Source organism: Equus asinus, chromosome X (genome assembly GCF_041296235.1).
Source record: "Equus asinus isolate D_3611 breed Donkey chromosome X, EquAss-T2T_v2, whole genome shotgun sequence".
In the NCBI taxonomy this organism is placed as follows: Eukaryota; Metazoa; Chordata; class Mammalia; order Perissodactyla; family Equidae; genus Equus; species Equus asinus.
This window is the reverse complement of record NC_091820.1, coordinates 36,825,565-36,849,944: the sequence shown is the minus strand read 5'-3', so window position 1 is coordinate 36,849,944 and position 24,380 is coordinate 36,825,565. Positions and strand designations below refer to the sequence as shown.

At 38.9% G+C, this 24,380-nt stretch overlaps 1 protein-coding gene across 1 annotated transcript; it reads right to left on the bottom strand.

Moving 5' to 3' along the window:
* Positions 1-16,523: 16,523 nt before the first annotated feature.
* On the bottom strand, positions 16,524-19,052 carry GSPT2 (G1 to S phase transition 2). Its single transcript, XM_044764097.2, has 2 exons — positions 18,935-19,052; positions 16,524-18,835 (listed from the first exon to the last, which is right to left on the bottom strand). The coding sequence occupies exon 2, from the start codon at positions 18,822-18,824 to the stop codon at positions 16,941-16,943; it is 1,884 nt and encodes a 627-aa protein (XP_044620032.1). The 5' UTR covers positions 18,825-18,835; positions 18,935-19,052; the 3' UTR covers positions 16,524-16,940.
* Positions 19,053-24,380: the final 5,328 nt, after the last annotated feature.

Sequence of the window (24,380 nt, the reverse complement as noted above, 5' to 3'; positions counted from 1 at the left end):
GACCCTGCCCTCCTTTGTCAGTGCACAACTGAGTTCGTGTGATTCCACCTATCACATGTGACCCTGGTGTGCAGAACCGATAGTGTGGGGCAGGGTCAGTTCTGAGGCACTGTGTGACCCCTGGCCCTGCAAGCATCATCCACCATAAGAGGAGTAGCCAGAATCAAACGATGTCCCCTTCCTGAACTGGAATATGCCTAGTAGTATGCTGAGCAAGCAGTGGACTTCTTTCCAGACCCCCGTGAATATTTCCCACAGTGATATTGGGAAGCCAGAGAGGGGGCTGTTATAACCCATGGGAAATGGGGAAAATAATACACCGGGGAGCCGCTAATGACAACCCCAGCTAGCCACCTCGCCCCTCCTGTAGGAATCTCTGGTCCCTCACCCATAACCCAGAGATAATGTCAGTTATCTCGTTTGTAGGGTTGTTGTGAGGACTGGACAAGGTAGCAGGTGTGACAGTGCTTGGATAGAGCGTGTGACTCAATCCTATGAGTTTATTCCCTTTGGTGCAAATTCAATCCTCACTCCTGACTTGTTTTTGGCCCTAGGAACTCTGCTTCTCCTTTCTCACTGGATTTCTTGATTTCTGACCCAACAGCCTTTCCTACCGATACCCTATGGTAAGAAAAACTGATTTTTTTCAAAGAAGCAATGTGTCCAGTCCCAGGGTGGAACTCAGTTTTTCTCCAAGGCAATCATGGCTATCCTATTCCCCGTTGTGAGATAATGATTTTTCCGGCCTCCTCTACACCTAAGGCTGGCCACGTGACCCAGTTCTGCCCAATAAGATGTATGGGGAATGTGTCCGGGCTTCTGTGGTGCATGCCTTTTTCAATAAGAAGGACAGATGTGGAACAAGAGGATGGTGGTACTTGAAATGCGATAGAGACGCCTGGAGCTCTTGCAGCCTGTGTGGCAGCATGAGGTTATAGTCTCAACCTGCTGAAAATAGTGGAGCAGAGGATGGAAGCCATGGTGTTCTTGTGGCAACTTTGAGCAGCTGAATCAGTGAACAGGTGGTTACAGACTTCTTGGTGCAAGAAAATAAAAGGTAAGGCCTTATGTTGTTTACAACTTTGGCTCTAAACTTTAGCTTAAACTCATTTGAAGTTAACTTTTACAAATACTAATACTGGGCCTACGAGAAAATTTGATTTTATTAGTCTATATCGTGGCTTTTGGTATTTTAAAAAACTTTCTGTTATGAATACTGTCAAACCAACAAATGACAAGTCAAATATAATAAAGAACCCACGTTGTGAATCCCACCCAAGTTCCACAGTCACGAGCTCTTGGTTAATTTTATTTCATCTACAGCTGCTAACTTTCCCCACCCCTCTAGGTTTCCTTCAGGCGAATCCCAGACATTTCATCCGTTAATCCATATACAAATTGCAGAATATAACTCTTGAAAATAAAGACATCTTAAAAATACTACTTTAGTAATGCAATGCATGCCATTATCATGGCTAAACGATAATTAACAATTACTTAATATCTTCCATGTTCATTCGCAGATAAAGTTTCCCTTACTCTCTCATAAGTGCTAATGTGGTCACTTTGTTTTCTTCCACTTTGGATCCCAGTTATTCTCACGCGTTGCAATTTTTTAGTATGCCTGTTAATTCTCTGCGAAATTCTCCCTCTCTCACTCTCTCTCTTTCTCTTGCGAGAGATGAGTCCTTTGTTCTACAGAGTCGAGTCATCCACAGGCAGGGCTTTGCTGATTTCATTTCACAGGCATCATTTACCACACTGTGCTGTCCTGTAAATTGGGATTTAGATCTAGAGTCTTCATCTGATTCAGTCTCCATATTTCGGCGTCCCAGAGGCAGACTGTCTCAGAGGCAGTGTTGCACTAGTCCGTCAGGAGGCACGTATCATATGGTTGTCCCTCCTTTCGTAATGCAAGTAGATATTGGTGCTCATTGCCTAGAGTGCTTATGTCGGTTGAGGCTTAAACTGGAGATATTGCAATACTTTCTACCCTTCTTCATTTATTAGATGGAATTCTTCTTCAGTGAGAAACTTCCCTCATCCACTATTTGATAACCAATGTTACAGTTCATACGCCAAACACAGGATGGTCGTTTCATTATTTGCCTCTGCTTACTCAATTTCAAAATAACGAATTTATTTCCTGGCATTGAATAATGGTGACCATGAGGTCTTTGTTCCTTTAGAGCCACCATGGCCCCAATATTTAGTCACGGTTGATGTGTTTAAATGCATTTCAGTTATTATTCTTACTGACACTCAGTTTGTCCCTACGTGTTGCAGACTCATAATCTGAGTCTGCCTACACAGGAGCGGGCACAAAGCAGGTGCTTAGTAAATGTGTGATGAAAGTACGTCCAATAACTGAGTGAGGTGTATTGACATCATACCTGATTGTTTTATGATAACATTCTATTACTGTGCCCGTCCCTCCACCAGATGTTTAAAACTGACATTACCCTTTTGCTGTCTTTGGTGTTACTCAAGTATTACTACATTTGGAGACAGAAAAATTGAGACTCACTCTTCTTCATTGGATCTTTCTACTTTAATTAGGGGGACAAGTGACCTCAACTGGGCTCGTGGATTTGAGTATCTTCGGGCTTACAGAATTCATTTCCTCACATTTCCATGAATTCTCCCTCAGCCTGTTTTCTCTGTGCTCCTCTGTGCCATCACCTGCTCTTGCGCTACTTCCCAGAAGCTTGCAGAGCTCAAATTTCCCCTTTCCCTGACACATCTCTTCCTTATCATTGCACTCCTGTGGATGTGGTTTGTCAGTAAATCACCAAGCGTCTTTACTTTACTCCGCCTCTTCATCTCAATGGTCTTTCCAATCATGGGCGTGCATTTTGAGGGCTGAGTGTTTGGGCCTTGGTCACATCAAAGACCCTTTGGTGACCAGCCTCCTCTTCCACAAACGCCAATGCGGCTGAGAGCTAGCTCTCCCGTGTCGTCGTGAAATGAGCTCCACAAAAGATCATCAGAACTTTATGAGGCATACAAAGTCTGGGGTGTGTAAAACACTTGCGCCTACGATTACTTGAATACAGGCTGCCGTACAAGAAGTGTTGGATTAAATGTCGGGGAATTAGACAACCCCTTGCCCTGATCCCATTACTCTGAGACATCACAGTGATACTTCCACAGGGATTGCTAAGACGTATGCAGGAACTGGTTCGTCATAATGTTAACGTATAGAGATGCTTTCTCTACCTTTTAAGCCTCTAAATTAGACTACTTTCTGGGTAGGCTACTCTAGAACTCGGCTCTGAGGCAATTTAGTTCCAACTGAGGGTATTTCACCAAATTTTGTTTTACTTTTTATGGAGATATAATTGACAAATAACACTGTGTAAGTTTAAGGTGGACAATATGTTGATTTGATACGTTTATATATTGCAATGTGATTACCACCGTAGCATTACTAACATCTCTATCGTGTCACGTAATTATCAATTTTATTTGTATGCTTCACCGAATTTCACTGTAGCAGTTGTGAGTACTGGTGGAAAGTGAACAAGTCTGAGTGACTAATATTCCTAGTTTTTGGAGTTCTTCATATTTCCCATGTCAATCTGGTGCAAATTATTCTGAAAGCAACAGGATTATAGTGTCAGCTTTGCTGTTCTAATTGGATGCCCACCTGGCATTGGAAACGTTAGATGAGTAGCTTCCCAGAGTATGTTGTGGATGTCGGACGTAATGCGGACTGCCTTAGAATGGAGCTGAGTTTTTCTGTTTCATTTCAAAATTAGGCTATTTTCTGATTGAGCTACCTCCCTGTTGGTTATCCTGCCAGCCCTTACTGAGGTTTCTCTCCCACACTACTGCAATAGTAGCGGGCAGTGGTGTCTGAACAATGATGAAACTGCTGAAGAGACTTATAATTCCAGCCTCTGTGGTTCTTTCTGTCCTCTTTGTATCCTTGCAACTAGCACCCCAGAGTGTAGCTGTATATGTGGATTCAAACAAGGCCTGACAGCAAGAGAAAGCTTTTACTCAAGATACTAGGCCCTTCAATGCAGTTGCTATGGGAGATGATGCATCCTGTTTGTGTTGTTTCCATGGTAACTCACACACTTGACCCAAACTTGTTCAGACTTGACACACCAAAGCCAGCGTTTCCTAGCTGCAAGCACCATCTCTTTTGTCGGTTCAGCGTGAGAAAATAGAGCCAACAGAATTATTTTCCCAAAGATATTCACTACTTTATGTTATTTTGCTCCATAATTGGGCAAGGATTGCTTATGGAATTTATGTTATTGTTAGCAGGTGTGTGCATATATAGATCATTTGTATAATGGGGATGTACTGGATAGTGCACACCAATTGCTTCCCAAACTGTTGGAGGAGAACCCAAGTCATATTATTATTCGTGATTGGAATGAACTAGAATAAAGATAGCTAGAGCTTTACTGAGCACTTTTTATTTACTAGGCTCTAATCCTTGACTTTATAGGTAGCTTGATTATAATTTAATATATAATAAACTTAAAATAATAAATGCATGAGATAATGGCGCATGAATCACAAAAGATAGGAACAGAGAACCGACAACCTGATAGGCAAGAAATGGTTTTTCGAAGTAGTTTTAATTTACATTTCTGTCACTATGTGTAGATTTAATCATCTTTTCATATATTTAAGGGCCATTTGTATGTCTTTTCCTAAACTATTTGTTCAGATGTTTTGCCATTTTATGTAATGGATCTATAGGGTTTCTTTACATGACTTTAAAGAGTACTCTATATTTGGGATATTAGCTCTCCATTTATTATTTATTTTCAAAATATTTTCTCCAAGTTGGTTATTTGATTTTTATGTGCTTCTCCTTTTGTCTTGGGTTTTGGGTTGTGCCAGACCAAAATGTTTTTTCTTCTTTATTTCTGGGTAGGTCATTTATCAATTTTTCCTTTGATTGTATTTAGATTTTGATTCTTTGATAGAAGTCCTTTCTAAACTCCCACTTTATTACAGAATCTTGTCTTATTACAGAAAAGTGCCTTCTTTGCTAGTATTAAAGAACTTCATTTTTTACATATAGATCTCTAAACCATTTGGAGATGTTCTTTTTATGGTATAAATTGTGGATCAAATTTTATCTTTGATCAAATGGCTATCCAATTATCCTGATGGTATATAGTATAATGTTTATCTTTTCCCCAGTCATAGATGATGTAGCCTATATTAAATTTCAGTAGGTACATGAGTGTATTTCAAAACTCCATTCTGTTTCACTAGTCTGTCCATTCAAGTGCCAGTACCATATAGTTTTAATTATCAAGACTTTATAGTATGTTTTATTCCTAGTTGGGTTAGTCTCCCCTCATTGCTATATTTTTTCATATTGTGTGGTAGCTATTCTTGCTTTTTTTTTTTTCTCCAGAGGAACTTTAGAATCGACTTGCCTTTCTCTAGGAAAAAAAAGATGTTGGCACATGTTTATTAAGAATGCGTTAAATTTGTGCACGAATTATATCTTAATGATATTAAGCCTTCCCATCAAAGACCAAAAGATTATGTTTCCTACTTTTTATAGCTTTCAGGAGTCTTTAAACTTTTGCTCATATAGCTTTTCTACATTTCTTCTCAAGTTTATTCCTAAGAATATCTCATTTGTTGCTATTATGAATGAAATTTTCTCTCCCATTGTATCTTGTTCCTGGTTATTGTTTTTATATATAAAAAGTCATTGATTTTCACATATTAATTTATAGCCTCCTAAATCTACCAAATCTTTTATTGTTTGTGTTAGTTTTGTCATACATTTCTTGACTTGTCCAAGTAAATCATACAATCTATAAATAGAGTTTCAATTTTTTTTGCAATTCTCATGCCTATAACTGTTTTTTAATGTTCGTTCTTTAATTGTGTGGCTCCACTACAAGTTTAGACAGTCAAGAGTGTGGACAACTTTTTCCTTGTTCTTGAACTTAGCAGGAATGCCTGTTGTGTTTCCCGTTAGGAATTTTAGTAATTACTTTAGTATTGATGCATATATATATATATATATATATATATAATGGACACTTCCTTTGTGTATTTGTGTATCTAGATCTATCTGAGTTATTTTTCCATTTTGTTTTGTTTTGTTTTCATATTTTTAGAATGAGTGTTGAATTTTGTGGATTTGTTTTTCATGATTTCTTGAGATTTTCATGTGATTTTTCTACTTAGACCTATCATAAAGTGAATTATATTAGTAGATTTCCTAATTATTGAATCATCCCTGATTGCCTAGAATAAATCCCACTTGTTCTTGGTGTATTATTTTCTGAAGGTGGTGTCAGATTCCATTTACTGATACTAAATTTAGGATATTTGCATCAACATTCATAATTGAAATTTTTCTGTAAGTTTCTTTTATTATACTCTATCAGGTTTTGATATCAATGTATACTCATTTCATAAAAGTAATTTGAATTTCTCTTTATTTTCTATGTTTTGGAATATTTTGTGTAGCATTGGGAGCAATAACTCATGCAGCATCTTGATTAGTTGGTGGTTAAGTTTTGGTGTAATTCTTCTGTAAAAATTTTAAGGCCTGGTGCATTTCTGTGGGGAAGTTCTTTAAGAAATCTCCCTATTTCTTCTATGGAAATTGGTTTCTTTAAGATCTCCATCTCTATTGGAGTCATTTTTGACAAATTATTTATTTCCCAGTAAATCATACTTATCATTTAGGTTTTCAATTTATTGTGCAAAGAAGTCTTTTGTTTTAATTTAAAATTTTTCTCTGTTTTAATGGCTATTTTCCTCTTCATTTCTTATTTTGTGTACCTGTGTTTTCTACTTATTTCTTGATTATATTAGCTAGTGGTTGATTCCTTATTGTTAATTTATTTTAAGCATTCAGTGTTTGAATTATTTAGCTCTACTATTTTTCCATTTTCTATATTTTTAATATTTTCTTTTATTTTTATCATTGCTCCTTTGTTTTCTTTTGGTTTACTTTGTTGTTTTTTGCCTAACTTCAGGACTTGAAAATTTAATTCATTAGTTTTATATAAAAATTTAATTGATATAAATATTTAAGGGTATTAAATTTCCTGTAATAACTGCTGAAATATATCCTACATATTCTGATATGTAGAGTTTCCATTATCACTTTTTTCAGTGCTGCAATTTTACTCAGAGTTTTTAATAGAGAGTTTTTTGGGCCAAGTATGCTTTTGTTGAACAATGCTGCTATCCTTAATAGAGTTTTAAAATTTTCTGATGGAAAGACTTTTTTAAAAAGAATTTACATGCATTTTGTTATGATAAAAGAACGCTGGTTGTGTTATTTCTACTCTATTGAATTTGATGATACTTTCTTTGTGACTTGGCATATGGTAAAGTTTTATGAATACTCTTGTGTGCTTGAGAAGGTATTTTTCTATTGTCTAGTTATAAAGTTTGATATATTTCCAGAAGATCTACCTTACTGATTATGTGGAATGAGGTCCAGTTTTTCCCAAGTGGACTTTTTCTGGACCACCTTAGAAGGATGGAATGAGAGGAGTTTAGCATACAGGAATAAGGAGGGGTGCTTTGATCTGGGGACTGGTACATAGCCAGAGACATAAGATTTTCTTGGCAATCATAAGCACTCATTTAGTCAATAAATATTCAAAAATGCCCTCTATGACAAGCCATCTTTCATTTAAATTAGGTTTCCACTTAAAAGGCACAGACAGGTCTAACCACAGCTAAAATCCCTGTCAGTCTCGTTCTTACACTGCTCTAAGTACTCATTCTTAGCACCAAGTACTTTTCTGTTATATTCAATTCTTATTTTCTTTAATATCTCTCTCCCTACTATACAAACTCCACAGGGGCACTGTTTTCTTTTCTATTCTATCTACACCATTCAGCATCCTGCTGGTCACATGGTACACTCTAAATAAATGTTTGCTACACAGTGTTTGAATAATACCCACTCCATGCCTTCAGAGAATTGAATATCTGATGTAGGGGCAGGTACAGTAATAAATTTTTATGAAAAAATCAATCAAATATGATGTCACTACATTTCACTACCTCATCCAACATTCAACAGATATTTAATAAGCACCTACTTTGTTCTAGCCCCTGTGCTAGCAACTGTGGATGTAGAGTTCAATGCAACATAGTCCCTGATCTCTACTAGTATTGAATATAGTAGGAACATCTCAATTATGAATTGTGCATTAGATTGTTATGCATTTAGTTCCAATATCAACAACAAAAAATCCAAAACAAATCAAACAACAACAACAATTAAAAAAACAACTAACAACAATTTAAACCAGTGATTCTTAACCCTTGCAGAACCACAGAATCACCTGGGAAGTTTTTTAAAAAGACAAACTCCCTGCAAAATGGTAAAAGTCTTATGAGGGAGAATTTGGCAATATCTAGCATACACCTATCGGCCCATAAGCCCCAATTCTTAATCAAAGAAACACTGGGAAAATATGAAAATGTTGTCAATTGCAGCAATATGTGCTATAACAAAAACTGGAATAATTAAATGTCCATGAAGGGCAGATTTAAAATAAAATAATTGAATATTATGCAGCTATATAAAGAAATGATGACTATTTCTACATATTGACTTGGAATGCTCTCCAGGATATATTGGCAAATGAAAAAAATCCAGATGGGGAAGGCTGTATAGTATATTATCACTTATCATACATGGTGAGTGTGAATACATATGGAATTATAGTCAACAAACAAAAAATGTACCTATGGGAGAGAAAGTACAGAGTGGGAGGGACAAGAAGACAGCCTGGATTTTGCTAAAATATTAGCAAAGTTGTTTTGTAGGTTTGGCTTTGGTAATACATAAATTTTCTATATATTTCTAAAAATTAAATAACACAAAAGCAATGAAGAGCAAAAGGAATCTAATAGACGTTGTACATCCAGTTAGTGGCATTACTACAAAGAAACTATTTTGAATGATTCTAAAATATACTCATTTGTTCTGTACATTTCTAGTGGGATACAACCTGAGGACCAAAAGAATCAGATGAAAATTTTAAACTACTTCAGAATCAGTATTTTTATTAGTGGTGTAGGCACCTTTTTTGACTCTGTTGGTTGTGACTTGTGGGATAAAGCTAATGAGTAATTTTGTTGGTGTCACAGAGAGTCAGGACTTGTGGCTTCAGTGAAAGGATACACTGATGAAAGATCAGTAACAGAAAGGATATGCCCTGGAGCCCTGAATTTGAATGGGAAGTATCAGTATAAACTCACGATATATTTTGCTTTAAAAAAATACATATTTCTTAGCTCTGCCCTCTACAAAGCACTAGAAACCATGATGTACCAAGTAGCATGCAGCCAAACACCATAATTTTACTCTCTACAAAGTATTTTCTACTAAAAAATAAATCAAGATTGCGTGATGAATTAGCTGATCTTAGGAAATCTGTAAGGTGAGCCTTAACCAACTCGATGTAAAGAAAACAGGAAGGACTACTGGGGTCATGTAGAAAGGATTCAAGAGCTCATTTGAAGAGCCTAAATGCTTAAAAATGAGACAGTTTGAACATCTATAAGAATAATAATTAAATAGATTTAAACACATTAAGTGTGTTTAATGGTATTCATAATGATTCTAAAATATGCTCTGTGGTCACCTTTTAAAAGTGCTAGGGAATAAATTTGTAATTTGAAACTCGTAAATGAAAGGAAAGAATCAAATAATTATCTTTACATTTATATATCTACTGTGTTACCAAATAATTAATGAGGGGAAGATTCTCTTTAGAGAAGTACTCTAGCTAATAAATGAAGGAAGATAAACAGAGTATCTTCATTCTACAATCTGTAATGAAACATTGGATCTAGGCAATAATCATTGGTGCCTGCTAACATGAAAAAGGGAAAACCAGACATTATTTGTCTCTGGATGGAAGTACACAGCACTACTTGTGAGATATTCTTCCTAAAAAAGAGAAGAAAAAGCAAATTTCAATCTAATAAAGACTCTACCTCTAACAACCAATTTACAGGAAAGTCAAGAGACAGAGGGACATGTTAAACAACGACAAAGAGAGAGTATCAGCAAAATCTAAACTGTATGAAACTCTAGAGAATAAAGAACTGAAATTATTCAACAGATAATTACAAGAAGAACAAAAGAGAAGAAGGGACAACCTAGAGATTGAAAGAGACTTAATAGGCATATTCATAAATTATAATTCAAGAGAATAGACTGGATCCTGAGTTTAAAATCAAATTTCAAAAAATTAGATCTATATGACACAATTGGAAAATTTAAGCTAGGAATGAATATTTGAAGATATTTAGGAATTCTAACTAATTTTTACATGTGATAATGTTATTGTGATAATATTTCTAGTGTCTACGTGTTTTAGAGATACAAACTGAAGTAATCTTTTAAGTGAGATGATGTTTAAGATTAGCTTCAAAATAATCTGTGGGTGGAGGGAAGTTGATGAGAGATTGGCCAATAAGATTGACCAAAAGTTCTTAATTGTTGATGCTGTGTGAGATCTACATGGGTTCTTTATAATATTACATCTTGTCATGTATCTGACACTATAACAGAAAGTTTCTTTTAAATATCCGAAGCCATAATATAGACTAATTAATCAGAATTTCTGAATGAGGAGCCGGGGCATTAGTACTTCTAAAAGCTACTTTCAAATGAGTTTACTATGCAGCTAAAGTTTGGAGACAACGGTATAAACAAACAGGGCCTTGCTTTTTTTTTTTTCTCCTGATAAGAAGTTTGGAAGTACACTTGTGTTGGTTCAGCTGCTCAAAGATGCCAACAAGGATACCTCAGCTTTCATCCTCCTGCTCAATCATTCTCAACAGGTTGACTCTATGATCACATGCTTGTCACAATATGGCTGCAACAGCTCCAGGCATTTCTATCACATTCCAAGTACCATCATCTTCTTTTCTCACATTTATCATTCTTTTTAAGAAACAGCCTTTTCTATAGAAGTCCCCAAAACATTGCCTGTAGCACTCATTGGGCAGAACTTGGTCACATGGCCACCCTTAGGTGTAGGGGAGGCTGGAAAAAGGATCATCTAACAAAGGGGAATAGGATAGCCATGATTGCATTGGGAAAATTGAGCTCCCCTCACCCCGAGACTGGACATATTGCTTCTTGGCATTGATGGGAAAGGCTGTTGGGTCAGCAATCAGCAAATCCAGTGAGAAAGGAGAAGCAGAGCTTCCAGGGTCAAAAATACAGTCAAGAGTAAGGATTCAACATGTACTGAAGGGAATAAACTCATAAAGATTGAGCCACATACTGTTTCCAGACACTTTCATACTTGATACCCTGTTCAGTCCTCATAGCAATCCCATAAAGGAGGTAACTGGTATTACCTCCATGTTATGCATGAGGGACTGCAGACTCAGAGGAGGGGTGAGGTGGCTTGTTTAGGATTCTGATTAGTATCTCCATGATGCATTATTTTACCCCTCTGCCATAGACCCTTTTCTGGCTCACCAAGATCACTGTCTGAAACATAAACAGGGGAAGAAAAAGAGGTACACTATTTCCTCAGCGCCATGCTAAGGCATATTCCATGTCAGGAAGGGGACATATTTTTATTCTGGACACTTCTCTGATGATGGGATCTTCTGGCAGAGGTGAGGGCACTAGGGTGGCCCAGAGCAGAACTTGCCCTTCATTGTAGCTGTTACTAGTCTGTGTACTCAGATCACATGTGTTATCTTGGATCCCATGAACTCAGTCAGTCTTCGGTAGATAGTGTATATCCTAACACTCATACTTGGGGGTTTCTGAAGCTTGGCAATGTCACCATCTTCAGAGTTCACTGCCATGCTGTATTGCCAGCAGTTTTGACCTTCTTGTCTTACAGAATGAATCCGATATGTGTTCGTCCCTTAGCCACATGCACGCCCAATTCAGATTCTGCTAGGAAATCATTATGACCTTTCTCATACCTCTAACTTCCCTCCAGGCCTTGAATAGTGCACCATCCATAGAGGCAAAAGTTCTTCTTGAATTATGTTAACTTTTGGTCACTGCAAAGTTTTAGTCACCACCAGGATCTTGTGAAGCCGCCTCTCATCCATCCTGAATCACCATCCTTTAATATTAGGGCCTCCTGGGGCCGGCCCCATGGCTGAGCGGTTAAGTTCCCGTGCTCCACTTTGGTGGCCCAGGGTTTTGCTGGTTTGGATCCTGGGCGCGGGCATGGCACCACTAATCAGGCCATGCTGAGGCGGCATCCCACATGCCACAACTAGAAGGACCCACAACTACAATATACAACTATGTACTGGGGGGATTTGGGGAGAAAAAGGAAAAATAAAAAAAAATCTTTAAAAAAAAGATTAGAGCCTCCTTAGATATATCTCCTGCCCTTCAAACCCTCTGTGCTCCCTTCTTAAATGTGTGAAATGTATGCTTGCAGCTCTTCTACCTTTCAGATCAGAGTTCTTTTTGGTTTAGCATGCATTGAAAAATAGGGATGAGAATGGAGCATTCTTGTCATTAGCAACACTCATGAACTAAGCCTTTATATATTTTAAAAAAGTATTGATACATTTCATTTCACCTATCCTTTTATACCCTACCAAATTGGCAAAAGAAGCTAAAGCAGTTTAGAAAGCTAAATACCATATATGAGCATCAATTAAAGCAGGGTGCAAAAAGAAATACAAAGGCAGCAAGCAAACATAACCTCCGATCCATGGACTGTCACCTAAACCTGCAGAAGCCATTTGGGGTCTTTCTTAGTCATTTGCCATGTGACAATGTGTTCTTCTTCTGTAAATGCATTGATGTGGCAAAAAGTCACTGATAGACTGTGGTAGAACTAGTAAAAGCAGTCTTAGGAGGAGATAATTCATGTAAGTCTCTGTTAGACACTAGAGGAAGCCTTTTACTCAATGCCCCAAATGTGAAACAAGAGCTGTAATTGGATATGTATTGGATATATATCATCTCAAGTGAGAGATACAGTGACATGATTGTGTACAGTAACCTGATGATGGATAAACTTTTCTTTTTCTTTTTTTTGTCCTCTCATGCTAAAACTGGAGCCAGTTCTCAATATGCTCTGCTTGGGCTTTTGTTTGAAGAAGTTTAGCAAAGAGAGAAACGTCTTCATTAGATGGCTGAGAAATGTCTGCAAGTTATCTGTGTATGTAAATTCTGATTGCTTAATATATATATATATATATATATATATTTTTTTTTTTTTTGGTGAGGAAGATTGGCCCTGGGCTAACATCTGTTGCCGATCTTCCTCTTTTTGCTTGAGGACGATTGTCACTGAGCTAACATCCGTGCCAATCTTCCCCTATTTTATGTGGGATACCACTACAGCATGGCTTGATGAGCAGTGCTATGTCTGTGCCCAGGATCTGAACCAGTGAACCCTGGGCTGTTGAAGCAGAGTGTGTGAACTTAACCACTATGCCACTGGGCTGGCCCCATGATTGCTTAATATTTATCTACGTTGAAAATAAGGGGCTTTACTGAAACTCCTTGGATTGGTGTGTGATTCTTAAGGCCTTAATTTTTCACCCACTGACTTGTAAAAGAAATAATACATTTTAAGGGTAAATGAAGGAAAAGAGAACTCCTACTAGAATTTAGACAAATTTCCTCTAAAACAATCTGACATTATTGAGTGCAGGATAGAACTGTGAGGGAAGCCAAGAGTCAATCTTCTACAGGCTATAGTGTAAAATTGTAAGCTGTGCCCCCTTGTATGTAAGCAAAGCTTGTTTTCTTTTCTCATACATGGCATGTTCATACAGTAGTTTCTTCTTTTCTCTTTTCCTTTTCCTTGCTGACTTTGGTGATCTGTCGAACATTAACAAACACACGAGGTCTTTTGAAAAAGCCTCTGCCAAATTCTAAGGCAAGCTCACTTTCCTCATGCCATGGAAATAGTTAGTGGTGTCCCTGGTCAGAAACCTTGGATCAAATTTTCCTTCCCCCCAGTGGCCAACCATGAGTAGACTGAAAACTAGTACAAATGGAAATATACCAATAATCTCAACAGAAAATATAGAAAGAATTATACTGAACATGAAAACAGGCACTGGATCAGTGTGAACATGTTCAAATGCTCAGGTTTGGGAAGAACTTCTGTGATCGTTAGTTTCTTTTTTAATGGCCATGAAATGGTAACTAATCATCTCCTTGCTGCTAAACAGTCCATTTTAACTAAAACGAGTGGGTTTAATATTTGTAATGCAAAATGCTTGTAAGTAAACTTTAAAAAGAGAAAGTTCTTGCATTGTAGTAAACCAGAATCATGATATTGTGACAGCAGGGTCTATTTTTGAGAAAGTATTTGTCTTTTAAAGACAGGAATAGTTAACTGCAAGTAGATATTAAAAGCACTGGCAATTTGTCCTGGGTACCAGAGAAAGATGCTCGAAAAGAGCAATGTGGAGGTCTGCTAGCTTCTACCCAGCCAAGACTTTCCCCTTTCTTACCTTCTTGGGTCTTTGTTGAAGTAAAGAATAAGCTGTCCCTTTTCCCTAAATTCTCTCAGAGTTGTCCCATAACGACCAGGAAAGTAAAGGAAGAATCTCGGGAGAAAAGTTACCAAGAGCCAATTGGTAGACAATTATTGAGAAAGCCAGAAGTAAGTTCATAATATATTTACAACATGCAGCCAGACTTCAGGAGATTCTACATGATCTTGGTTGCCAGGAATTTGAGATGAAGTTCTGGGGACAGTTAAGTTAAACTGGTCTGAATTGGAGGCAATAAGGGACTTCTGAAGTGATGCTGCTCTGTATGCCCTATGGAAGCTAGTACTATGTGAATGGCTCCAATTTGCAGTGTTGGAGAGCGCCATCAGGCATTAAGAACTATAAAGGAAGGTGTTTGCGAAGTTAGAAAAATGTTGCCATGAGTTTATATCTACTTTCCTAAAGAGCCAGAGTCTGGTGTCTCCAATCGTCTGGATGATCTGCTTCTCACTGAAATGAAAAGAATTGGTTTCTAATATCTACTTACAAAGATTTATGTCCTGTTCCCCGAAATTTTTTTTATACAGTTTAGAGTTATGAGTGTAGAAATTTCTATTCAACTGCCTAATGAGAAGGACATTTAGGAGCCAGTTTTTGATGGGAAATTATCCAAATTAGATGGAGAAAAAGAGTTCCGTCCTGCCTTGGGCTTTGGCCTCTTAGAGGAAGACAGCCACAATAATCCTATTGGTAAATTACTAAAATTGCAAAACAATGAGATTGATGCAGCGTTAGAAGTAATTTTTTTTAAAGCGACTACCAGGGCAAAACTTTTTAGCAAACACTGGATTGGTCTGTATTTTGTACAAAGTTCAGAGCACAGAGGCAAGAGAAGGAACTCTAAAATGAAGATGAAACTCTTGCCACTGACATTCCGATTATTAAGGGACTGGTCCAAGATAATGAGGCCCATCCCTGTGGATTAGGTCAGCTGACATATAACAAAATAAAAATCCTCATTTCCCATGTGGGCGTCCTGAAGATCTATGATGGATGATTTACAGAACCATGCTATTGATGTTATGACAAGACCAGCGGCTATCTCTGGCAGGTTAGACATCCTGGAGGTACATGGGTACACAAAGAAAGGGACTATGGAGAAGGGGACACTGCCTTTGCCTGAGCATGGGCCCAGGGTGTTCTGACAGCAGTCTACACTGCTGTTCAATTAGCCAATGAGTGTGAGGAATTGGCACTGCCCATCACTGGGCAGGGGTTTACAACAGGCCAGTATCCACTTACCAAGACAAAATATTTGCAGCTCTTGACAGATATGCAGGTTATAAGGCTGCTCTCCTGGCAATAAAAGCAGCCACTTCAGGATCCACAGCTGTTTTCCTCAATACATTGCTCAGAGATCAGTCCAGTATCTCTGATCCCAAGAGTGAGTCGTGATCTGATGGCAAAAATGACCTTTCACCTTTCCTACTAACCCTAAGCCCTGAAGAATGAATAGAAGGGTGGAATGGTGTCATTTCCCAGCTCAGGACCCTCACTAACCCTTACTTTTCAGTAAATGACTTAACAGTCCTACTGCAAGCATTTATCTTCTCAATAGTCATTCCCCTTATTGTGTTGTGTCCTACATCACAGCTCTCGTGGTGAACAAAACAAAGCGGTGTGTCAAGATGATTGTAGTACAGATAAGTCTAGTCAACATGCAGTCTGAATGCCCAGGTATCTTTGTAATTTGGCCTTGCTCAACACTAGGGGACCTGACAGATGTCCTGAGCCCTTCTTTTTCAAATCACAAGTGGGGAAGCAGAAGGGCTCCTTTATTGACTGGACTCGGACACAGAAAGCAAACTTCATTGGGAAGAGCCCTAAAATAAATTTTTGTTCATAATAAAATTTTTTCTTTAATATAAACCTGTGCAGTTTGTAAATGCCTCACTTAAAACAGTGAGTGAAGGATAGTTTTACTATGCCCACGTGATAAAATGTATTCAATTACCTGAGAAAGCGAAAAAGCTAATTACAAACTATTACATACAAATTAAAAAAATATTCAAAAGCATTGCAAATATCAATAAGTTTCAAATGGAATATTTTATTCACATGTTAGTGTCTTTTCAACATGTACACACACTGCACACTCTGGTCTGCGTGGAGCAAGCATTGTCTAAATATCTTAAGGAAAAATGAAAAATTAAAAAATACATTAATTTTTCATTGTTATAGACAATTACATCCACATCACTTACAAAGCTGTTACTGATTCTGTTCAAGAAGCAGAATGGCAGAGGAGGAGGAAACTTGTGGGTAAATTCAACAGTGACATAATTGAGATCTCAACATGAGAAAGCTGACAAAACATGGATTTTTGCTGTGAAATTTCTCTTTGCAAAATATGGAGAAAAGTCTGTCAATGGGCAGTAAATAAGAAAAGGTGGTGAACTTTTGTAGTTGGTTCTCACAGTATTGTGCAGGGGCATCAAGAACGCTGCTTAGTCCTTCTCTGGGACCAGTTTCAGAACTTTCCCAATTGCAATGGTCTTACCCTCATCTCTTAAAGTAAAGCGACCCATCTGAGGAAAATCTTTGAATGTCTCCAGGCAGATAGTTCCCGCTGTCCTTAAACGGGCAATGCACACTTGATCCTGTTTCACGAAGCGGGGCCGTGTCTTGCTTTTTTCTCCTGATTTTTTGTCTACCAAGGAGATTAAGGCTGTTATCTCAACTTCCTCAATACAAGTATGAATGTGCAGCACCGCATTATAACCTGGACAGATGATAGACTTGTGCTCAATAATCACTATCTGAACATCAAATGTGCGCCCAGAATGGCAAAGATTATTAGGGTCACAAAGTATGAATCCTGGAAGAATCTCTTCTTCTTCAATTCCCTTCAGTCTGATTTTAAGGTTTTCACCTGGGGCTACAGAATCGGTTTCAGCATCATCAGAAAGGATTCCAAGAACTTCCACATTGTGCTTGTTTGGCATCATCACAAGCTGCTGTCCTTTAAAAATGGATCCTGATTCCAGCTTTCCCAGGACCACAGTGCCCATATCCTTGTACTTATCCACAATTGGCAGTCTAATTGGTCCATCAATTGATCTGCTGAAGTTTGGCATATTATCCAGATATGGAATAAATGGTAATCCGGTGTACCAAGGGCAGAAATCTGATTGCTCTTTAATATTTGCCCCCGTCAGCCCTGAGCAGGGCATAAAGTGAATGTCCTTTTTGGGACTGAAGCCGACTTTTTTCAAAAAGGGCACCAGTTTTTCTTTACATTCTTCATATCTTTCGTTGCTCCAATTTACTGTGGGATCGTCCATCTTATTAATAAGTACTATTAAATGTTTTACCCCTGCTGTTTTTGCTAACATCGCATGTTCTCTGGTCTGTCCACCTTTCTCAAATCCAGTTTCAAACTCTCCTTTCCTGGCAGAGATCACCAGTACAGCCAAATCAGCTTGAGAAGCACCACCAATCATATTTGGGACAAAACTCTTGTGGCCAGGGGCATCTAAAATTGTGAAATGTTTCTTTTCTGTTTCAAAATAGGCACGACCCACTTCTACTGTTTTACCCTTGTCTCGTTCTTCCTGATTTGTATCTAAGGCCCAGGACAAATACCAAGTTTCTCTGTTTTTTTCTTTAGCTTCTCTTTCATACTTCTCAAGTGTCCTTTTGTCAACCATTCCTGTCAAAAACATTATTTGTCCTCCAATGGTTGACTTTCCAGCATCTACATGCCCAATGAATACCACATTTACATGTTCTTTTTTAGGAGCACCTGAGGGTACGAGCACAGACTTAGATTTTCTTATTTCCTCTTTCTCCATTATTTCCTGGCCACCTTCTTCTGGGGGTCCTGAATCTCCCAAGGAACTACCCCCTGGCTCTGTTTCACTTACTTCTTTACTGTACTCCCATGACTCTTCTAGGACCATCTCCACCTCTCCATTTTCTACCAGAGCTTCTGAAAGTTCCATGGTAACGGCTGAATTGGAACCTTCATGCAACACTAACTGCTCCTCTTTGGAATGTTCCACAGGTGCCCCCCGTCCCAGCCTTTTACCTTGAGGGTCGCCCGCGCCGGTGCAGGTTTCACGGATGCTGGAGTTGTCGGCCGGGGGGGTCTGCGCTTGGGCCGGGCCGCGCAGGAAAGACGGCACGAACTCCGCGGCGTGTACGTTAGGCACGAAGGGTTTGGCGTTGACGTTGAGCTGACGGCTAAAGGCCGAGCTGAGATGCTCACGCTGGGCCTCGGCCACAGCCAAGGAGGCTCGGTCCCCGCTCGGGGCCGAACCCGGGGCTTCCATGTCTACCTGGTCCCAGTAGTCGGGCGCTGAGTCGCTGCTGCTGCTGCCCAGATCCATGGTCTGAGGACCTGATGGGGAGGGAGCGGGGTCAACAGGCCAGAAAGAGTGGGTTACGCCGCCAGGGGTAAGGCAGCAAGAGCAAGGGGCCAAGAGGTACGGACACGAACCTTTGCGGCAGCGCGGAAGCAGCTAAGTCCCGACGCTGCATTTGCAACTGCGGCGGCGGCGATAGCAGCAGATATGGCGGCTCAACCCTCTCCCCTTGTGTGTGAGCGGATCTCCTCCCCCAAACCCCAACCACTTCCGACTCCTCCACCGGCCACCCAACGCTGGCCGTGGATTGACTCCTCGCTGCCATCCGTGCGCTGGGTCTCCTTAGTTCACAGTCGTGGGCTAAGTCCAAAAGTAAAAATTTTAAAAGAAAACTATCTATTCATTTTTGTTCACACGATCTGGGTGAGCAATTTGACAATTTAATGATTAAACCTACACAGGCACACCCGATTTACAATTCGACTCAAAGATTCAAGTAAAAATGAAAATTCCTATTGAACAAATGGAAGCAGGCTATGGGCTAACTACCCAGAAACCTAGCAACCAAGGTAAGAAATTAGTGACTAGGGAGGCACTCATGAAATACATGAAGATGTGGCTGAACCTAGGAAATGCAACTTTAGATAACCGATTAATTTGAAATCCAGAGACCTTTTGATTTTCCCGTTTTTAGTGGGCCCCTATAAGCCTGTAACTTTTGCTGATGGTTTCTACAGTCTAAGTATGGAGTTATAACTTCTTTTCATGTCAAGCACTCTGGCTCTCTGCATGGAAGGAATTCCCAAGGAGAACCTTGTCCCCGTGAAGCTGCCCAACCTACAGCATTTGTCCAGGTGCCTGGACAATGCCTAGCCTGTGATGCTGTAGTGGATCACATAGACAAGCAGTGGATTCAGACCACTTAGATTTTTCTAACCAACTATGTTCTGGATGTACCTGCCTCACTCACCAGCACCTCCCCAGAGTACACCCTAGGTCCACAGGCTTTCCTGCCTCATTACCTGGAACCCTACTCACTGCTGGTACTGGGTTTGCTCTAAAAAAGAATCAGTGTCATGTGGGAACTTTCCTTAGCTAGCGGTAATAACATGGGGCTGTGGGTGTCAGCCTAATTAAACCCATTAAGACTTCTGAGATGGACAAAGTCCATAAGACTCTTCACCAGGACTTCACTCTCAGAAAGAGTTTGTAGCATTTTAGCCAGAGCCTAGAAGAAATAGTTTGTAAATCATCCTAATTTAGATCGAAAAATATCCTAGGAAAATACGATTTGCTAGTACAAGATGTAATTATAGAGTTGGATGTTAAATAAATCCAACAAGTCGAAATATTATAAAAATTAGTAACTGATTTATAACAGAAATTTTGTTCTCCAGACTTTAAGGATAGAAAAAAATGTCCTATAAGGGGCTAGCCAGGTGGCATAGTGGTTAAGTTCTTGCACTCTACTTCAGCAGCATGGTTCATGGGGGGATCCAGCAGGGACCTACACACTGTTCATCAAGCCACACTGTGGTGGTGTCCCACATGCAAAATAGAGGAAGATTGGTAACAGATGTTAGCTCAGGGCCAATCTTCCTCACCAAAAAAAAAGAAAGAAAAAATGTCTTACGTCTAACATACTTGGATCTTTGATGGATTCAGTCTGGGGCTACCACTATTTTACTGGCTCTCTGCTGTTGCCAAGCCATTAGATATCAAACCCCTTCATTCTTTTTGCCTCAAGAAATGGCTTATTTGCTACCACATAAAGATAATGTTCACATCTACTCACAACTAATAGAAAGAACCGAGAGGTTGAATGGGCAGAGACTCTTGGACAGTATTCCACAAATGTGCTGGAGCCTTTCCCGGGCATTCTGCAAACCGAGGATAGACGTACTAAAATGTCTCTGGGAGAACTTGTCAAGGTTTAGGCAGTTGTGTTCACATAAGGTTAGTAACAGTAAGGAAGCAGGACAAACCTGGGATGTTTCCTTTGCTTGACTCAACTGCACTGATCATGAGAATATTAGCATGACTACTACTTCGTAATATCGCTGTTAGAGAACCGAGGATGTTTCACTTTTAGAACTCTCAAGGAGACATGAGAAATAGTGAGTGGATGTCCTCCCAAGCCATCATCCTTGGGACTCAGGGGGAGGCAGGTCCACCAGAAAGAGAAAAACATTCACTGGGCTGTATACACAGAGACTAACTGTGAACAAAATTCTTGGGTTTTGTGATGGGGTGATTGTCTCCAGTTTATCTGCCTAGAACTTTGAAAGAGTTCATAGATAAATAAGAGAATCCTCCTCACCAAAGACTTAAAAAAAAAGATGTAGGCAATATCTGACCATTGATAATTTAATCACTTTCTCCTTAAAATTTTTTATTGTAAAATATAATACAAACACAGAAAATCACATAAAACAAAATTATAACTTATTGACTTAGAAAGGAAACATGCTTGTAACCACCACTCACATCAATAGTTAGAAATTTGCTGGCCAATCTAGAAGGACTCTCTGTACCCTACCCCGTAAATGTAACCACAGGTAACCACTATCTTGACATTTATGGTAATCACCTCCATGATTTTCTGTATGGTTTTATCACACAAATGTGTGCCCAAATATTACAGTTGGATTTTGCCTAGTTTTTTTTTCTCCAGTGAGGAAAATTAGCCCTGAACTAACATTTGTTGCCAATCTTCCTGTTTTTTTGCTTGAGGAAGATTAGCCCTGAGCCAGTATTCATGCCAATCTTCCTCCACTTTATATATGGGTTGCTGCCACAGCATGGCTGACAAGTGATGCAGGTCTGTGCCCAGGATCCAAACCCACAAACCCAAAACGCTGAAGTAGAGCGTGCCAGACTTAACCACTAGGCCATGGGGGAGCTCCTTGCCTAACGTTTTTGATACTTCTTTTAAGTCTCTCTTAATCTACAGATTCCCAACCTATCCTCCCTTTTTTCATGTCATTTATTCATTTTTAAAAAGTGGATGATGTGACTTGCAGGGTTTTCCACATTCTTGAGTTGGCTAACTGTATCTCTATGGTATAGTTTAGGATATTTATTTTTTCTCTGTATTTCCTGTAGATCAATAATTGGATCTATGAGCTTGACCAGACATAGGTGCAATTTTTTAGCAAGAATTCTTCAAGGGAGATTTTGAGGGTTTCCATAAAGAGGCGCATAAGGTCAGGTTGTGATGATTGCATAGAAACATTACATACTTGCAGTTGCAAAATTGTGATATTGTATTTCTGTCATTCTCCCTTTCTTTATTAACTGGAATATTGCTTTAAAACATTCCCTTCATCAACAGTTATGTTACCTTGAGGTACAAATCATAAAGGAAAGGCAGGGAAGTGCCTGATTATTTCTCTTTGTTTTCAAAATAATGATTTCATTACCTGTAATTCTACGCAGATTACAAATAAAGATATTTAAAAGCAATAATTATGAATTGTTGGATTTACATATATTTGACATGTTTTAAATAATTTCTCTTACTATACTTACTGACGTTAAGATGGTCCATCATTGGCCAGTGGAGGTCTCTTCAAATTGGGTTCTGAATGGTTTTGAGGCTATGCTAGTAGTCGTTGATGGTTTATTTACTATCTGGTATGACAAAATGTACCAGACCAATTTTATACATTTCTACCAAACCAGGAATGTTGGTTCTCACTAATAACAGTGGATGATAAAATTAGAAAATAAAATAATTACTCATTTGATTTATCCCACCTACACATATCATGGTCTCAGTACTACCACCCAATATGATTAGAGAAAATAGATTTTTTATAAGCTCTCCATATTTTCCATCATTATGACATACTTGAAATAAGTTTATCTGATAATAACTCACTTTTGTTGAGTTTTTCCTAGGCACAGGTCATATTTCAATGATTTTCTATGGATTCTCTCATTTCATTATCCCTACCATTCTGTGAAAAAGGTGATCTTATCACTCTATTTTACAGATAAGAAATGGATACTTAGAGACACTGAGTGAATTATCTAAGGTCATGTAGCTAGTAAATAATGGACTTGGTGTTCAAATACAGACAGTATGATTCTAAGGTCATGCTGGCTTCTAACATCTATTACATACCAAGAAAAGAAGAGGGAGATTGGTGGGTTTAAATCACAAATGGGAGAAGAGGGTAAAATCTTAGATTATCTAGGGACAATGGAAATATGGGTGAATTTAAGATAGAAAGGATAATTCAGTGGCGTTCTTTTATGAGGACTTACGTTTTCTTTCTGCAGTAGGAGATGACCCTGTGGAGATTGTGAGGGAGGACTGCAATAAGAAAAATGAGGGATGGGGAAAGATTTAAAATAGACTTTTGGGGTGTGGCGAGGTGGCTGACTTGGGAGTAGTGAAATTATTTTCTTAAGAATCCAGTTAAGCAAAAACAGTTTAGACTGGAAAACATAATACTGCCAGGTCCTGAAATTTCCCTCTTCCTCCGACATACACCTAGCATCATTGGGCAGCCTAAAGCACAAGAAGAATTTTACTTTCATCCAGGTTTAATGAATAGTAGTGTCAGATGGGCTGAAAGGAAAAGAACAGGAAAATGTCAAGGGGCTAGTGAACACAGGGTTAAGAACATTGTTTTGGATGCCTCATATTTGTTCTCTCAGCATATCTTCTGACTCTCTCGCATAAATATGCCTCTCTATACTAAAGAGCCTGGAAAGCTTAAATTTGCATTTCCCAGAATTTTTGCTACTAGAGTTTCAGATGCATTTTACCCTATGTCAATCTGATGCACACTGATCAGATTTATTTTAGAGCCAATTTAAGTGTAGAGTGATGTGAGGTAAGGCAGGCCTGATTTGGAGTTGTGGATCTAGCTGGCGAAATGTGTTCCTTGAGTTTCTGATGGAGTTTCCTGCACCCAGGAAGGCAACGAGGGCACTCTATGCCTAAAGACAGCAGTTTCATTAGAAGCATCCTGAATTCTCCACTCCTCAATGTGGCAGTTTCCCCTGGGGGCCAATTCTGCAGTATGACTGTGATAACCTTTCTGAGAGGCCATGAATAGACCTGTATCTCCAGAGCCTAGAGGACAGTATTTATAAGCCCTTAATTCCCCAAATTAATTCTTGTGCTAAATAACATAGAGTCCTTTCTGTTAACCGCAACCAAACAAGTGACTAGGACAAGTGCCAAAAGGCTAGGATTCAAATTCAAGGCCTATGGGGTTGGCCCCGTGCCTGAGTGGTTAAGTTCATGAAATGCACTTTGGTGGCACACGGTTTCACCGGTTCAGATCCTGGGTGCAGACATAGCATCACTCATCAGGCCATGCTGAGGCAGTGTCCCACATGGCACAGCCAGAAGGACCTACAACTAGAATATACAACTATGTACTGGGGGGCTTCAGGGAGAAGAAGAAGAAAAGAAAAAGAATTAAAAGCAAATTCAAGGCCTACATTTCTAAATATATCTTTAATTTAATTTCCTTAACCACTCTGTTTCCTTATCAAAAAAGTGGAGACGAATCCACATTCACACATACACCCTGAGGTGCAACGTGCAAGGACACATGG

Bases quoted from the DNA above. Each gene is read 5' to 3' on its own strand.
- GSPT2 (XM_044764097.2), bottom strand. From the start codon at position 18,824: ATGGATCTGGGCAGCAGCAGCAGCGACTCAGCGCCCGACTACTGGGAC.